The sequence below is a fragment of the Phodopus roborovskii genome, unplaced genomic scaffold (genome assembly GCF_943737965.1).
Source record: "Phodopus roborovskii unplaced genomic scaffold, PHOROB, whole genome shotgun sequence".
Taxonomy (NCBI): domain Eukaryota; kingdom Metazoa; phylum Chordata; class Mammalia; order Rodentia; family Cricetidae; genus Phodopus; species Phodopus roborovskii.
Genome location: NW_026126585.1, coordinates 16,531,343 through 16,549,399, shown reverse-complemented (window position 1 = coordinate 16,549,399; position 18,057 = coordinate 16,531,343). Strand labels below are relative to the sequence as shown.

The 18,057-nt window shown below is 53.9% G+C and overlaps 1 protein-coding gene across 16 annotated transcripts in view; it reads right to left on the bottom strand.

Moving 5' to 3' along the window:
* Positions 1-18,057, bottom strand: part of Plekha6 (pleckstrin homology domain containing A6) — a 113,445-nt gene that overhangs the window by 10,189 nt on the left and 85,199 nt on the right. For 7 of the 16 annotated variants that reach the window (XR_007835769.1, XM_051204155.1, XM_051204154.1 and 4 more), the window contains 12 exons: positions 16,525-16,727; positions 14,345-14,827; positions 12,584-13,100; positions 12,100-12,186; positions 11,070-11,123; positions 7,410-7,490; positions 6,453-6,521; positions 5,053-5,133; positions 4,694-4,843; positions 3,684-3,779; positions 1,985-2,096; positions 1,604-1,743 (listed from right to left, as the gene is read on the bottom strand). Coding sequence is in view for 15 of the 16 variants with exons in the window: in XM_051204155.1 (XP_051060112.1) it covers positions 1,604-1,743; positions 1,985-2,096; positions 3,684-3,779; positions 4,694-4,843; positions 5,053-5,133; positions 6,453-6,521; positions 7,410-7,490; positions 11,070-11,123; positions 12,100-12,186; positions 12,584-13,100; positions 14,345-14,827; positions 16,525-16,727 (2,073 nt within the window). In the remaining variant the exon portion in view is untranslated. Of the gene's footprint in view, positions 1-501; positions 763-1,603; positions 1,744-1,984; positions 2,097-3,683; positions 3,780-4,693; positions 4,844-5,052; positions 5,134-6,452; positions 6,522-7,409; positions 7,491-11,069; positions 11,124-12,099; positions 12,187-12,583; positions 13,101-14,344; positions 14,828-16,524; positions 16,728-17,154; positions 17,311-18,057 lie in introns of those variants that run through there. The other 9 variants (XM_051204168.1, XM_051204169.1, XM_051204166.1 and 6 more) reach the window with 9 other exon arrangements.

Here is an 18,057-nt window from a genome sequence, read left to right as displayed (position 1 = left end):
GCAATCACCCAGCAGAACCCTGGGCCATAGGCAAGTCTTGTCCGTTTCTTGGTGTAACAGCTACATGCAATGGTAACTATTCCTTCCGTGTGTCTCACTGGTAAGGCCTCGGCTACACAAACTGTATATGGCCGAGTCTGGATAGAACATGGGTCTCCCTATAACATACAACCCGTTTAAGTCTAATCATACACCTCTTTGTCCTGACTAAGGACCGGGGTGCAAAGCCCAAACAGGAATGAAGAGAGGACAAGACAGAGGCAGTACAAGATCACAAGAGGACGGGGGTCTGAGGTGGGCCAGGGACAGAAAGGGCCTGGGATGGCACTGGGGAGGGTGTCACTCCACGTCCTTTGGTTTAATCCCATTGTAGGGATCTGCACACACAACCATCAGATGCTCAGATGCTCATGAGCCAGGATTGGGCAGGGCTGTAATTCACCGCCCACAGAAAGCAAAAGGGATGATGGCCTGTGAGGCTGTTGCCCAGAAGACATACAGCTTTAAGGGAATGAGTGGGAAAACAACCCCAGGGCTCTACCCTGCCCCTCGCCTGGGTTTTTGTCCCACGCTACACCGTCCCACCCTCCAAAACCCAAGGAAGCTGGGTACCTGAGCCCTGGCTGTCTCGCCACCGCAATGCCAGGAAGGGGAGTTGGGGTATGGCCAGAAGCGGCTCTCATTAGGGAGTGGAGGGATGGTAGGAGGTGAGTCCAGGGGGACGTAGGCTTTGGGGAGGGGCGGCCGAGGTGGGCCAGGTTCCTGAGGCAGAGAGAAGCCGGAGCATTAGGAGGAAAGAGAGCGGCCACTGTGAGAGCAGGAGAGAGTTAGCAGGAGCCAGATAGTATTATCCTACGAAGCAGCAGCGCCAGGCCTGAGCACCGCACCCCAACCCTGGCCTGGCCAAGCTCCACCTTTGCCGGTAGCCCTCTGCCTGGCTTGTAGGCCCTCCTGCCCACCCCTCTACATCGCTCCTCACTTTTCCAAAGTTCCCTCAGTACTGCCTCCCATCATGCTAGGACTTTCCTGTTCTGTATCTTTGCCTCTCTCTCCCTTGTACCCCATCTGGCCTTACCCTGCCAGGGACCCTGTCTAAGTTCTACCCTCTCCTCATTTGGAGGCCTGGAGTCTTTACAGCCGGAACCACATGACTCATTACTTATACGCTGCCCATTTCTCCTGTGGGTTATAGCTTGCTATGAATTGGTCCCTGTTGGATTCTGACTCTCTGAACAAAGGGCCTTGGGGGACTGCCTAGGTACCTTTCTAGGAGCTTCATTCCATCCAGTGACATTGACTGATTGGCTGGCTGACTAGTAAACAGCTCCCTACTCAGCCCCCTCACCCTGGTTTAAATTCCCACCAAGTCCAGGGGATCTTTGCTAACTATCTTGGCTCTCAGGAAGCAGCTAGAGACGACAGGTAGAGATGGGAATGGGCGCAGGGGAAACCCAAGGGGAGGTCATAAAAGTGCTGTGGCAGTGGCTCCTAGAGCACTAGGGTGGGGTCCCTGGGGAAGAGCTGGGGAGACTGTGTGCCCTTCCCAGTGCTCAGGGTCTGCCCTTCCTGTCTCCATCAATTTTGCACTGTTTCCCCAGCTTACCTCGCTGGACCCTGGCTTGGTTGGAGATCCCTGAGAACCAGACACCATTGAAAAGGGACTCAGGGGACTGGTAAGGCTGGCAGAGCTGAGAGGGCTGGCTGGGCTGTTGGAGGTGCAGGTGGCTGAGGGGCCGAGTCCTCCTGGGGAAACAGAAGAGAGGCGTAAAGAGTGGTATGGTGTGCACATGGCTGGCTCCTAAGAGGTCCTCCAGGCAGAGAAGGTAGCGAACAGGGGATACTGCAACCTCTGCAGTGTTAAAGCAACCCAGCCTGGAGCCCTGGGCTCTGGGGCAGCTCCAAAGTGACTCATGCGTCCTTTAGTGTAGCCCGTTAGCTGTCAGGGGTGTAACAGAGTCCAGGAGCGTGGCGTGGAGGTGCCTACCCCTGTGCTTGGCTGTGTCCGTGCCCCGGGACGGGTTGTTCTTCCGAAGCCCTTCCATGACATCTTGGATCCTCCAGATCTCCTTCTGAATTTGCCGATTGAGCACCTCATTCTGAAACAGCCACAGAGTGTCTCAAGGATGTGCCAGCCCTACCCTGAGCCCGGACCCGGCTGATCCGGAGGCTTTGGCATCTCCGTGTTCCGGCCCACGGCCTTTCCCAGCACACATATCTTTCTCATGGGAAGTCTCTGCCTCTTGAGCTAATATAAAATTGTGTCTCCAGAAAACCCAAGGCCTCAGAAGCAAGAGCGAGGAAACCCTACTGAGCCCGCATGGGCAAGACTTTCAGGGTGGTTTTTGTTGTTGACGTCTTTTCTTTCTTTTTTTTTCATTTTTCATATTCCAACAACCTAGCTATGAGTTACATTCCCCTACAGCTTACATTCTGAAATTTAACCCAGTGACACTGCAAATGCTTTGCATGTACTAACTCGTCTCATCTCAGGATTTCTCACCAAGGTACTCAGAGGCAGTGGTCCCTGCCCCAGAGAGACTGAGTCCAGGGCCATCCACTAAGTAAGCCACACAGCCAGTGTCTAAGGACCACCTTTTTGATTTAGAAACTGATGCTTATGCCCATGGCCCCTCTCCCCCCTAAAATGTGTGCACCTGAAGTGCAGCTGACCCATGGGATGTAGCAGTATCTAGGTCCTCTGGGTCCCCGCTTTACCCTGCCCAGCCCAAGGAAGGGAGGTGAGTTTTGTTATCGAGAGGAAAATGGTGTTAACTGCATCTGAGGAGCAGAGCTTGCAAAACCAGCTAGAGAAGAGGCAGGGCTTGGTCAGACAAAAGACAAGGGGAAAAATAAAATAAACGAGAAGTCTCCACCATCTATCCCTGCTGGAAGATGCCATTCAGTAAGTATGTTTTCTCTTATTGGTTAATGGATAAAGCACTGTTGGCCAATAGGAAAGCAAGATAGGCCGGACTAGGAGACAAGAAGGATTCTGGGAGATGTAGTAGGAGAGAGTCAAGATGTAGAGCAGAAGACAGTACTCTCTCTCTGGTAAGATAAGACCACATGGAAACACTTAGATGAATAGAAATGGGTTAATATGTAAGACAGAGCTAGCCAATAAGAAATGCTAGTAACAGGCCAACAGCTTTATATCTAATACAGCGTCTCTGTGTGTTATTTGGGGCTGACGCAGCTGTGGGACCAGGCTGGTGGGAAAACTGCTCCTAATATATCCCTCTCCCCCAAGCCGCCCACTTCTTCCCCGTCCCTGGAAGACAAGCCTTGTTTCTAAAGCGTCATAGATGGCCCTGCACTGCCAGCTTCTCTAGTGTCTGAGAGGTATTTATGGCCACTGATCTGTTTTTAAATTCAGCCATAGAATATCCTGCTTCTAACCTAAGTCTCTGCCTCATCAGCTCCAGCCCTGTGGGTTGGGCTTTGTCTTCAGCCTCTGTGTCTCTCCCCATCCTTCTCTGGCTCTGTTTCTCTCCATCTGTCACAGGACCAGCGTCTTGCCTTATATTTGAAACGGCTACATCAAGAAAGGCGGCCACTTTGTTCTCCTTTGCCACAAAGGACAAGGAGGAAACATGCAGAGCACATCATGTGTCACCCCCCCCCGCACCTACACCCCCCCTCCCACCCACCCCCACACATGATTAGCCCCCCCCCCACTTCACCTGGATGTCCAAGTTGAGCTGTTCCCAGAGGTCGTCGTGCAGAGCCGAGACTTCAGACACAAGGTTCTCATACACCATTGTGCTGTTGGTCAGGGCCTGCAGGGGAGAGGATGGTTTTAAAAATCACCATGGAAACACACCTCTGGGTGTGTCTGTGAAGGTGTTTCCAGGGAGAAGGAAAGTGTGTGGTGGCACCATCCCACAGGCCTGGGCCCAGGACTGATTATAAAGGGCGTGGCAAACTGAGCACCCCAATCCCATCTCTGCCTCCTGAATGTGGGGTGCAAGTTGCCAACAGCAACCATACCTTCCCCCAACCATGGACATATTCCCTCCAAACTGAGTCCAAAGCCCTCCTCCACAGCAGCGAGAAAAGCAACTAATCTAAGGAGGAAGCCTCCATCAAGGCCTCCCTCCCACTGCAGCAAAGGGGTCTGGGGCCAGGATACCTGGGGTCTGAAGTCTGGCAGGAAATGAACAAAGCTGAGGCATTCTGATGATGGCTCTCTCTAACCCTCCTAGAGGGGCCAGGGCATACCGTACCCTCTTGTTCCTCTCAGGAAGTGTGGGTAGGGAGATGGGCTGCCCATAGAGACCCTCCTCCTCCCAGCTCTGCTCTCCTAAGCCTCTTCTGCTTTTCTAAGCCACTGCTATTGGAACAAGCAGTGTTGAAGGATCTGCCCTTGCCTCCCTGGCTGGGCAGCAGGAAGCCAGCCAGGGCCCTGCTTCCCCACGGCGGAGGGCAGAGTGGACAGTGTATGGGTTAGATAAACCGTAGAACTCGTAACCCTCAGCTATTTGCACAGCCTCAAAGAGACCCCGGTGCAAATGCAGCCTGTGGGAAATGAGCTTGCTCTCTGGGCGGAGACACTCTGGAATGAACAGGTAGGCAAACCTGCTACTTGTGCATGCCCCCCCCCCCCGCAATAGGCGGGGCCTTGCAGCACTCTGCTTCTACTGACTTAGGAGCTGTCTGGGCCAACAGCCACAGCCCCTGTCCCTGTGGTTACCGTGGTGGCCTGCGACAGCTCCACCCGGATGTTGATGAGCTGGTTTTGCAGAGACTCCTTCTTGTGCAGCAGCTTCTCCGGGTAGGCAGGCTGGTTCCCAAACATCTCCAGCTCCTGGTGGGTCCCCATCAAGGCACTTTCCAGGCTCTCCTAAAGAAAGACGGGGATGGCGTGAGCCGCTCCAGTGACCTTCTCTAGAGTTCAATCAGGCAGCTTTAGCAGAGGTTATCCTCATACTGGCTACTGTCCCTGGGAGATAAGAAGTCTGAGGAAGAGTCTCCCAAGCTTTGTACGGGCAGAGATGGCATCTCACACCATCCCCATGCCAGCCCCACCTCCAAAACGCCGCAGACTCTGACCTTCTCTGCTCGCAATTGCTGCACCAGCTGATCCTGCTCCCTCACCACCTTGCTCTGCTCGCACAGCTTGCCCAGCAGCTTCTAAGGGTCCAGAGAGAAAGGGAGGGGATGAAGCACATGGTTTGATGAAGACTTGGGAGCCGGGGTTGGCAGGGCCTGGCCTCTGGATACCGCCACTTTCCCCAGCCAAAGCCAAGGAACCTGGGCCTTCACCATCACCTCTGGGAAAGAGCATGATGAACCTCTCTCCATCTTAGGAAACGAGATGATTCTCTAAGTGGAGGTGGTAAGGAGTCAAGTGCATTCCTATCCAACTGTGGGGGCACAGAGCCCGGAAGGCTGAGAAGACATTATGGGCTCACGTCCCGGGCTCGGGTAGGGGACAGGCAGGGTATGGGAACAGGCAGTCTTTAAAAAAGAACCCAACAATGTAGTGTGAACGGGGCCCTCAGCCCGACGGACCCCAGTCTCTCTCATGCTGAGATTCTGAGTTCTCGTCCACTAAGGCTGTGGTTCTCAACCTGTGGGCCATGACCCCCACAGGGGCCGCATATCAGGTATTTAGATTATTTATTATCCATAACAGTAGCAAAATTACAGTTATGAAGTAGTAACAAAGTAATTTTATGGTTGGAATCACCACAACACGATGATCTGCATTAAAGGGCTGCAGCCTTAGGAAGGTTGACCTGAGACCTATTCTAAGGTCTCAGGATGGCTGATGGGAGCCCCTCTTGGCTGGCCCCTGCCCGGACCCCCCTCCTTGGCCTCTGCCTGCCAGAGGAGGGCCAGCAGTAACGGAGGAGCAGCAGGCAGAGCCCACTGTCATTCCGAGGGGTCTTCTTTCCTTGTCCTTCTCTCCTGAGTACTGAGGCAAACCATGCCCTTTGGGCTTTTTCATCTCAAGGCCTTTCTGATTGGCCACCTATTTTGTCCTCAAGACACTCATTGGCCCCATTCAGTACATGAATCTGATGCTGCCAACTGATGCTACTTGGGGTCCTCCCACTGCATAAAGCTGCCCGAGGGCAGAAACAGGCCATATTCACTCTGGTATCTTGCAGTGTCCAACAAAAGTTGGCACAGAGGGGACTGACTGACTGACCTTCAGTCTAATAACGCCTAAGGCTTGGCCCTAAGGAGATCACACTGATGCGGAGGGGCCCACAGAAGCATAGAGCCAAAGCGGGAGATGAGATAGTGTCAAGGCCAAGAAGACAAGGGGGAGGAGGAGGAAGCAGATGCAAGGCTGTGTCTGTGGTCCTGATGAGAGGACACGAGTCAGATGTATGAAATGCCACCAGGGGAGGGGGGATGGAGAAAAGGCCCCACGAGGGAATGAACGAAGATGACAACATGGGTATGTCGTGGTCAGAGGGTGCAGGGGGAGCTGCCCTTACATCCGTGTCTTGCTCGTTTAACTTGAAGGTGTGGAGGCCGTCCCGGAACACCTCTGGGTATGCAGGGACCTGCAGGGACATGAGGCTGGTTACTGCAGCCGGGGCAGATGAGGCTGTGTGAGTAGGAAAGCTGACATCACAATCCTGCTTCATTTCTGCCAGAGACCACTCCCCATCGTGCTTGATGGGGGCTTCCGCGCCAGGGACTCGAGCTAAGTCTACGTCCTCTGGCTGGGAAGTCTGTGATGGCGCGGTTTAGACGTCATCCTGATTGTCCGTGGCTGATTCTGGAGAGGTTAGAACTTTGTAGGCCACATGACCTGTGTCTGCTGTCCCCTGTTGGAGGCCCGCTGGAAGGCAAAGCTCTCGATGGTAACAATCAGGAGAGCACCAGTGGCTCCTGGGCAGTTTGTCGGGACAGTACATGAGGCTGGCAGGAATGAGGACCAGAAACCCGGAGAACCCGCTGTCCTCACGAACACTAACCACAGAGCCCACTCTAAGCCAGGACTAGCAAGATTCCAAAAGCACCATGGGGGCCAGTTAATGCTGCCATGCCTTGCCAACACAGCAGTCATCCTAAGACATTTCACAAACCCTTGAGCCCCTCCCTTCATGCCCCAGTCCCAGTACTATCTGTCAAGGACAACAGCAAATAAGAACTGGGTCCTGGGCATTCGAAAGCAGGTTTGTAATCCCCAGCGCGCATGAGATGTTGCTGCTGGCTGTTTGGATGGTTCAGGAAATGCATCCTGGCTTTATCCACGACCATGAAGTATGGGGGCAGCATGATAGGGCTGACCGGGCAGGATCTGTCTCGGGGGAGATGAGGCCGGGCAGATGAATGGACTGGGTGAGGCAGGCCTCATCCCACATGGGGTGACCCAACCATGCACAAGCAGCTGAGATGGCACTGACAGGGACCATGCCGGCAGCAGGCACACAGAGAGGCCTTACTTGCATGAAGAGTTGGGCCCTGGGGGAGGAGCTCTCCACCATGCGGTTCACCATACTGATGAGAGTCTCGCTCTCACTCATCTGCAGCAGAGGAAGGAATGGACGGACGATTCACTCAGCCCCCCCCCCCGGGGTAAGTCTCGCTATCCCCCCACACCCCGCTGTGGTTCTCTGCAGTAAACGGGGAGGGGCACCTGGTGCTTGGCCTTGCCATGTGTCACCCTGGGAACCGGTTCGGGACTGGCACTGATGGGTGCCGCACCAGGGTGCTGGGAGGTCACTAGACCGTCACTGGCAGCTCGGAAGAGGCCCTGCAAGGCCAAAGGACTTGCCCTAAGGGTGCCTGCCCACACTGTCCCCTCCTTCCCACTTCTCACAGTGCTTTGGATGAAGACCACACGGTGGGAAGGCCAACCTCCTCAAAGTGACACTAAACCGACCTAAAACAGCAAAGCTGGGACCTACGCCCTCGCGGCACACCCCTCCCCACCTCCTGGAAGATCACTAGGCAGTTTCCAGAGCTGGGCTGGCAGCATCCATGAGGATCTGGGATGGCACTGGGAAGCAAACAAGGAGGCCGAGACAAGTGAGCCGTGTTAAAGGGACACCAGGTGTGGGGACACTGCTCTCCCATGTCATCTCTTAATTTCAAGGACCACTGGGGAAGTGGAAGGGGGAGGGAAGGGTGGGGAGAGAGAGGGAGGGAGGGAGGGGCCGACCAAACCAATCAGATTCGCCCTCCTTTGTCCACGGGGTCCACTGGGAGCGAATCAAGACAGACTGTCAGGGACCGTCCTTGGCTGTGTCCCTTTAACTCTGTGTCCCACAGCAGATGGTGGGAGAGGACAGGAGGGAGGTAGATGGGGAAAGCTGTGGGGCCATAATGTAATTAAGCAAAGGACAGGGCCACACTGGGGATGATCTTGTGAGGTCACAATTGTATCTTTCTTCTCCCCGGTCTAGGTCAGTCCTGTGTCTTTTCTTCCTCTTCCTCTCGTGAGGCAACGCCCCAAACATAACTGTTTCTGCCATGATGTGGACAGAGCAAGGTAACCCGCGCCCCCATTTGCAGGGCCTACAGCATTTTAATTTAAAAAAAAAAAATCTACTTTATGCATACATTTTGACTACATGTATGTCTGTGTAGCATGTGTCCACAGAGGCTGGAAGAGGGCATTGGAGGCCCTAGAGCTGGATTTACAGGTGGTTGTGAGCTGTCGCATGGGTGCTGGTAACCAAACCGGGGTCCCCTGGAAGAGCAGCCGGTGCTCTCAACTGTGGGGCCAACTCTTCATCCCTAGGTCTGCAGTATTTTAAAAGACTTTCTAGCATTCAATGCCCTAGTCCTGTAAGCTTAGTTAGGGTTTTTTCCGTGCGATGTGAAGTGTGATATAACGGCTTCAAGAGCGCCCATGGTATGAGGGTGAGCATAAGAGTTACAAATCCAGGCCCTCCCTACTTAAAGAGACCACGTGTGCATGTGTCCATGTGCACGCTTTTGTCAGTGTCTAGTGGGCAAGGGGAGGTCAGGCTCTCCAGGGGCATTCGTTAACATGGGCTCTTTCCCATAAGTGATTTTCTGTAACAACGCCCCACAGAGAGCTTCCCAATCTGATTCTCCCACTACTCTGAAGAAGAGCAGACTCCACTAAGTTTGAAAACAAAGAACCAGGGAGACTAAATGACACATCCCCCAGTGCTGCCCAGGCGGCGTCACCTGCTGTGCCAGGCCCCTCATCACACAGGACCGCCTATAAGAATGTTAGGCAGCTGGGCGGTGGTGGCGCACGCCTTTAATCCCAGCCGTTGGGAGGCAGAAACAGGTGAATCTCTGTGAGTTAGAGGCCAGCCTAGTCTACAGATCGAGTTCCAGGACTCCAAAGCTATAGAGAAACCCTGTCTTGAAAAACAGACAAACAAGAATAATATTGGGCAGGAGGGCAATCCAGAGGTGACTTCTGAAGACCCTAGCAGTCAGCCCCTCTGGAAGAGCAAAAGCCACTCTGATAAATGCTTGCACAGGCAGCCATTGTGGACAGGGCAGAGTAAGTCACAAGGCTACAAGGGCGACACCTGCTTGGGAGAGGCTGGTGGTGGATGCTCTGAGCCCTCCTCACTTCAGGGTACCGCAGGTCTGGGAGGACCTAGCACTCCCAGCCATGCTTGGGGAAGGGCATCCTGGGATTCATCCCACATGGCCCAGAATGTTTATGGCACGGATATGATGCACAGCTTTTGGAACAAGAATGCAAGGTCCTTGAGGGTCAGGAGCTGGCCCTGCTGACTAAACTCTAGCAATCAGAGCTTCCCAGTGCCTCAGACCTCTTAGGGAGATGATCTCACCATAGCAGGGAGGCCGTAGGAGACGACAGGTCCCATGACTGTTACTGGAAGAACATAAGAGTCATAGTGGTGAATATAGCCACTCCAAGGTCACATTTCTGCCCACGGATTTATGAGTATGAGCTTGTCCTGATGAGATGTGATTCCAGTCTCGTGTCCCAGCTATAAGCTGGGGTAAAACCTAAGTTCTGCCATTCGATGGCTGTGTCCTTGGCATGTTTTTTTAAAACCTCTGGGCTTTGTCTGTAAAATAGGATAGTCACAGTTCCTATACTGTGGAATTATTATAAAAATGAAAAGGGTTGTGATCTATTCCAGTCAGCCTATTTTAAGGAAGCACCAGATTATGGTGGCTGCTATATTATTATTATTATTATTATTATTACTATTGAGACAGGGTCTCACCATGTTACTTTATCTGGCTTGGAACTCATTATTTAGGTCAGGCTGGCTTCAAACTTATAGAGGTCCAGCTGCCTTTGCCTCCAAAGTGTTGGTAATAAAAGCATGCCACCTCAGGCTGGCTTCGCAGGAAAATGATAAGGACTTCCAGATTCCTTTCGAGTTGTAGCACATATCTAGGTGCATGGGTTCACCTGATGCTTGTCTAGACGGGACGTTTTTAGATAGTCCTCTTTGGAGTTAAAAGGCAGAGGAGCAAAAGCCTGGGGTAGGAACCAGGCAGCCAGCAGCTTGTGTCTCATTGGAATATTCACTGCCTGGTCAGCTTGCTTATCATCCCAACAGAGCTGACATTGCTGCCTCTGTCAACCACACTGAATTCTCAGGACCATGGGATGTATATGCGAAAGAGGGGCTAACAAATATATGGAATTGATATCATTTTCTAAACCATACTAGGGCAAATCTATAGGGCCCCAGTTCATAGCTACAGAGCTTATCTATAACTATAGCACAGGTGTGATTTTCTCAGGTCCAGGCTAACTAGACCCATGACTTAACTAACTCCCTAGCATCTTAGGCACAAATCTTGTCTCTACTCTCTTCAGCAAAAATGCCAATTCCCACCTGCCCTTGAGGGTACTTTTGCATGGGCTGAGCACTGGGGAATGTAGGTAGAGGGAATTAATTATGTGTCTTCCCATTTATATGCTTCTTTCCTGAGGACCATCCCAGCTGCCCGTAAGGGCTTCACAGAGAAAGGAGATGAAGGAGCAAACCAAAACACAAGCCGCTTTGTTGGGTCCCAGTGAGGCCAACAAAGGTTGTCCGATGGCTGGAGGATGTTAGGGATGGGTGGAGGGTGGGAACAGGACAGGAGGGCATGGGATGGCGAGGGGCACCAGCTCTGCCTACCTGCTGGTCCAAATACTCTAGGTTTCTTTGCAACTGAAGATCTAAAAGGTCATCCTACCCGGAGCCCGAGGCCAAAGGGCCAACCAGCAACACAAACAAACAGGAACACACAAAAGAAAACGGGAAAAAAAAAAAAAAAAAAAAAAAGAAGCAAAGTAGTTAAGAGTTAGCTGGGCATGGACAATGAAAAGCCTCTGACTTGTCCTTTCAGTGGGTCTTGGGTAGAAGGGGATGAGGCCACAGGCAGTTGGAGAAGGGATGGGGGACATACTCTCTCCCAACTGTTACCTCTGTTCCACCCTGAAAATGCGATTAAAAGGGTTCCCAAATTTTCTGGGGAAACGAGCTATTTCTGGAAAGGTACATTTGCTATGGATCAAGGCTATGAAGTCTGAACAGTAGTTCAGGGTGAGGAGTGGCTGTCCTCAAATCTGCCAGCCTCCTGCACCCTGGCCTCCCTTGCCAGGTATGGGACACAGATCCTCTAGTTCCCAACCCACCAACGTGGAGTGTCTGCATCTGACCCTCTAACGGAGGTACATTTCTCAGGGAGGGACACATTTTAGAAGTTAGAGATAGCAGAAGAGGGAACGAGCCCAATGTGGTATGCCCTTTCTTCCTCAGTCAGAACTCTGTCCCTTCCAAACCAAGGCAAGCTTGAGGCAATACACCAAGAGAAAAAGTTCATAGCTCTAGCCTGGGAGTCCTAGCCTGACTGCATTCAGCTCATACACCTAGCTAGCCCTAGCCCCTCCTCTTGCGTGCTGGGGAGAAGAGCTGAGCCAAGGGGCAGAGGGGGAGAGCCTATGCACTCTGTTCTGTGCCATGGAGAAGGGGCAGCTGGCCCCAAACCCTATCTTGGGGCCTTGAGGGTTGGTGAGGGAAGGAGGAGGTATCCAGAGGCTTCTAAAGATACATGGGCCAGGCACTGGGCCCAGAGCATCCCTGGCACCTGCCCCAGTCAGCTCCACCTTGGGTGGATGCAGGTGAGGAGGTCCTGAGGTGGAGTGGAAGGGAGGAGAGGACATACCATCTTATCGTGAACCGTGGGGGATGGTGGGTAGTTGTAGGGGAACAGTCCTGCAGGGACTGGCCGCCTGTCTCCCAGGTAATCATACTGGAAGAGAAAGGGGATTGCAGAGATGAGAGGATATGGCGGGGCTGTGGATTCCCCCACCAACTGAAGTTCAAGGTTAAGGGTGTCTGTGTTCTATCCCAGAGCAGAGTTCAAACTAAAATGCACAGCAACCCCCTTCACAATAACCTATCCGAGTTCTCAAGGTCAGAGGACAGTCCTCTGTCCTTTTAGACACAGCACAACTTTTAGCACAACCTGGGAATGGGTAGGGTTCCTTTTTAGAAGCCAGAACCACTCCCAGGGCAGCTCTTGTAGGGATGGTACCACAGGCCAGGCTCCCTGGGACAGATCCCTGGCTGGGCAGGACACGTCCCGATGTGCCAGCCTTTCCAGCGGTCTCAGGGGCTCAGGAGGGAGGGGCGGACTGGCGGCTCACCTTTGGGGAGCTGATGGATCGCCTCATCACATAGGCAGCAGGGTCCGCGTAGATGTCCTCACTGCGAGGCGGCAGCCGATCAAAGCGGGCACTGGGCGAACGCACGGGGGAGTAGATTCGGGCACGACTGTAGGAGCCCTGGCTGGGTGAGCGGGGCACAGAGTGGGAACGGGGCTGCAAGGACAGGCGTCGCAGGGAGGCAGAGGCGGCATCTAGCTCATCGTAATAGACTGGCTGTCGGGAGGGGCTGGGGATCCAAACGGTGCCATCCTGGCGCCCGTAGCCGGCCGGCTCCTTCCATTCGCGAAGCTGGTAAGTGGGTCCACCCCCATTACGGAAGGAGTGCCGCTTGTCCTCCAGGGCCCAGGGTGGACTAATCCTGTCGTAGGCTGGCATGGAGCAGATGCTGTCTGGCCGCACGCCTGGTGGATAGTACTGGTAATCCTCGGGGTACTGGGAGGAGTAGGGGCTGTAATACTCAGGGACTCGGCGGGATACAGGGTAGAACCTGGAAGGACTAAGAAAAAGAGAGAGGGGCTGTTGTAAGGAAAGTTGACAACATGGACATATCTCTACCCTCACGTGCACCCAGTTCACTTCCCAGTCCTCCAGGCGGCTTGAAAAGAGGCTGGGGCCCCGCCCAGAGCACCCAGGAAGCACCCAGGGGAGGCCACTGCCAGGGGGTTCTAGGGTTAATCTAGAGGTGAGAAAAAGTCCCACCCTGCACCATTCAGAGTTCAACCTGTGTGTCTTTAAAATGAAGTCTCCTGGAAGACAGCTCTAGGCCTTATCTGCCATCTTCATCTGAGTGTGAATCAATTTGCCAGGTCCTTTCCAAGACGAGCGGTGTAAGAAAATACTCAAATGTGCCATGCTCCCAAAGGATCAAAGCATGTCCAGTAGGCTCCCAGGACTTATAGCCAATTGCCCAAGGGCCCAGTCACCAACAGTGAGATGTTAACTGTCTAGAAAGGTAGGCTTCTTCAGGGTCCAAGATGCCTCGCTGAGGCTGTACCCACGATCCCTGGAGCTCCCTACATCCCTAGCTCATTTGCCCTGACAAACACTATCAGGCTCGCTAAGTACCACCAAATATTTGAAAGCCAGTCATCAGATAAATCCCTGTATTTATCCATGGTGCAAGGTGGTCATCAAGGAACAATGGGACAAATGAGGTGCCTTGTTTCCTTAAAACAACAACACACACACAATCCCCCCCCCCACCAAAAAATATGACTGGCTGTTAACAGTGGCTTCGAATCAATAGGGCTGTTTAAAAGGGCCTGAGTTGTTTGGTTCCCTGTGAATATGAGCACTGGATTCAGATGTTACAGGACCTGAAGCAAGGATTGGTATTTAAGCTAACCAGCTTCAAGGCCTGCCTCTACGCCTGTATGACTCCTGCCTACCCCAGGCACGGCACTGTGTCTCTCTTCTCTCCCCCCCCCAGCCCCCGGAACAGGTCTCATGTAGCCTAGGCTATCCTACAATTTACTATGACGTAGAGGATAACCTCAGAACTCCCAACCCTCCACCCCTGCTTCCCGAGAGTCGAGATTACAGGAATGTGCCACCATGCCTGGGTCTATCCTTTTCTTTGAAGGCGGCAAACAGAGAAACAATCAGAGGCAAGGATTTGGTCAAGCCGAGAGTCAGGAACGGTGTTAGCTTCCCAGCACAGTCAGCTTCCAGAAGGTTCCCCATAAAGGGGTGTCCCATAGGCTATGCCCCTTCCCTTGCCCTAGCTATAGTAGCCCTCACCTCCGAAGGTCTTCGGGTGGAGGTGCTCCTCGGCGTACGTTCACCCACTGCTGAAGCTGGTTCATGGAGCTTTTGCGTTGGGCAATTTTGTCAGGGTCATTTCGTGGTGGAAAGCTCCGCCGGTGTCCCCCACTGTCCCCATCATGAGGTGGGAAAGCCATGCTCCCTGGTCGACTTGGGGAGCTATACTGCCAGCCATTGGGCTGGGTGGGCTGCTCCCCACCTCCCGGGACCCTCGGGCCATCAGGGTAAGGACTGCCAGGCTCTGAGGCTGGTTCGGGTCCAGGCGGGAGGCCGTTGGCTTTCACTAGAGGCTCTTTCTTGACTTGGGGCCTCTCAGGCCTTCGCTCGGCCTTCTCACAGCCTCTGCCGTCCCCTTCCCCTCGAGTCTTGGCCTCGGGCTCTGGCTTGGTGATGCTGTTGTGAGGCGGCTGCTGATGAACTTTGCTGGGCGGGATGTTCTCTGAGTCTGGCTTCTCCTGGCTGCAGGGTGCCAAGGTAGAGGCCATCAGGTCAGTCGCACTGGCCCAGCAGTGTGGGGAGGAGTGGAGAGGAAGAGGCAGGGGTAGGGATGGACCAGGCCAGGGTGATACCCAATTATGCTTCCTAAACCCCAGGCTTTACTTTATTGCTGGGCAATGATGAGATAAAGTCAAATAACCCTCCAGTGAACTTCCTCTGCCCTCCAGGCCCCGTTACCCAAATCACTCCCCCTTCTGCTACTGATATGGAGTCCAGCTCTTGGCTGTGGTGGCCCGTCATTTCTGTTATCTGTCTCCAGTCCAGCCCTCCAGACCTGGCTGGCACTGTAGCCCCGTTTCAGGGCAGAGACTGTCCTTAGCAACAGAGATTTGTTACAGCTTCATCCTGTGTCTTTCCGTGAGTCCCGGCGACTCTTCATTGGCAGAATGCACAGAATACCATCTGCCCTCAGAGGGTTGCTGTGAGATACACCACGGTGGGCAGCAAGGACTCAAGTCATTGTCTCCTGGCAGGTAAACACAAGGTCCCTCTCCAAAGCTCAACCCTTCTGGGTCTAGCATCATCGGAATGTGGACTCCACAGGGCAGGAATGTGACAGGTTTTTATCCAACATGCTCCTAGGATCTATATCCTGGTTACTTTTGTTTATTGTCAACTTGCTACACACTAGAGTTATTTGGGAAGAGGGAGTCTAAATTGAGACTATTCTTCTATAACACAGGTCTATGGGCAAGTCTATTGGGTACTTTTTTTTTTTGATTGATGATTGACATGGGAGGGCACAGCCCGCTACGAACAGTGCCGCCCCCTGAGCAGGTGGTCCTGGATGGTCTAAGAAAGCAAGCTGCACAATCCGTGGGGATCAAGCCAGCGAGCAGCACCCCTCTGTGGTTCCTGCTTCAGTTCCTGCCTCCAGGCTCCTGCCTTGAGTTCCTGCCCTGACCTCCCTGGATGGTGGGGAGTCCCCGGATGAACTACAAATTGCAAGAGGAAATAAACCCTTTCCTTCCCTCGTTGCGCCTGGCCAGGGTCTATCACAGCAGCAGAAGCACCAACTATACAGTCTGCTCTTTGTGGTGAGCCTGCGAAGCAGATGAGTAAAGCTCTGGCAATGCTCAGGGATGGACCCTTGACAAGATGGGCCCCCGGGAGCTTCCTGACTGTCAAGCTTCCTTGCTGAAACACTGTCCAGGGTCTACACTGTAAGGAAGGCCCTTTCTTCTGGATCCCCATTCACCTAAGTCAAGGCTCCACACAGGGAAAGGAGAGGTGGGCGTCGTTGGGATTTTATGTACACCCTGCAGTCCTCATACAGGACAGGACAAATCCAACAGATTTGAGACGAGGAAAGTCAGGTTCTGAGAGGTTAAGTCACTCACCCCGAGGTCATACCGTGGCCAAGCACCTAACCTATGATTCAAACCTGACTCCATTTTCCTCACCAACAGCCTGAACAATGAGTAAGGTCCTAGTCTTGGGCTGCCGGCCAAGCTTCAGTGGAACTCACTGCGGACGAGGAGGAACTGGTCAGGGGAGGTGAAATTCAGGCTCTGCAACCTGCTGGCCAGACCTTCTCTGCTTGGATGCAGGGCAATAGTCCTCACTCCCTCCAGGGGTTCAAGCCGGCACAGTTGGCCCGGCAATGGCCCACAGCTGCGTCCTTTCCTCCCCTCTGCGCGAGGGACCCTGGTACTCACCTGGGCCGCGCAGGCTGAGGCGCTGACTTCTGGGCTGGAGGGATCTGTACCCGAGCAGCCTCGCCCATGGCCTGGATCCAGGCCTCCTGCTCCTCAGGGCTCTCGGCACTGAAGAAGTAGGTGCGGACCCCAGCGTGCTCGGCCTGTGGGGAGAGGCAGTGCGTGGGACTGGCCTCGGCCTCATCTACCCAGTAAACAGTCACCTGCAGGGAAAGGGACACCAACAGCCACAGTCAGGCAGGCTGCTCACAGCCCACAGCTCCTCCCCAGAGGAGCTTAAGGGCCAGGCAAGGACGCTGGCCTGCAGCTACCTCTCAGGCACTGCTTGGGCTAGGTGTCTGAATAAGACCTCAAAGCCCAGTAACCAGGAAAGCAAGCCTAAACTCTCTGGCCTGATGTGATTATAAGCAGGAGGGACAATTACCCCACCCCCTCTCCCCTTCAATTCCACCTTAGTGCCAAGAAAATTACCCCAGGGCTGGGGGGGGGAGATGGCCCCCTAAACAGGCCCATCTCAAGCCCAATTTTAACTCCTGAGTAGCTGGCCCTACCCCTTCCTTAAGAGGAAACACCCGAGGCCCTAAGCATGGCATGCAGGGCTCGCACTAGCAAACAGACGGAACACACTACCTAGTTGATGGCCATGAGCAGGCTGGAACCCGGAAGAGAGCTCCTGTCCAGAGGAGAGGGTCCTCATGCGGCCAGGAGGAGGAGAGGCAGAGACAAGTCAACCGACACCAGAGGAAGAGACAGACCAGACAGTGAGGAGCAGGACATGGGTAGTAAGGGTGTTTCTGGTCACTGTCACCGCCCTGGAGGACGGCACTCAGCAGTGCCCAGCTCAGCCCCACAGGGATGGGTATAGAGGGCGTGCACTAGGGAGTCTGGACTCCTGCGGGCAGTGAACGGGGGTATCCCAGGTTAACCCCAGCTCTTCCAGCAGACAAGCTGTAACTGTTCCACCTGAAATGATGCATCCACGGAAGGGCGGTAGGGAGAGGACCTCTGCCTAGTAAAACTCATGGGGGAGGGGGGAGAAGGCGATGGGACTGGCTAGGTTCCTTCTGAGGCCTTAGCTCACGTCCCCTGGTGACGCCCTCAACTCTTTAAAAAGGTACTCAAAATTTACATCACCTAACAGGGGCCTCCAGATGTGACGAGGCCCCCTTGGGTGCCAAGGTTGAGGAGGGTTGAAGGGGAAAGGCCAGGCCCCCTGGCTAAACTCCAGGCTCTCCTGAACAAGTCATGCTCACGCCCTCCCAGTGTCCCCTGGCCCATCCTTCAGGAGACTCCTCCACTATTCACCCCTTCAATCTCTACCTTCACCTCGGCTCAGCCTGGAATTCTCTGGGATGGGACCTGGACCCAGCATCTTCCCTCTGGCTGGACAGCCCTTCAGCAGAGGGCCCAGTAGGAGGCAGAGCTGCTGAAGGCCCCCCCCCTCCCCCCCGCGCGCTAATGGACAGCAAGGGAGCCGTAAACAGGGCAAGGAGCATGCTGGGACTTGAAACGGAATAGCAGTGCCCAGAGCCC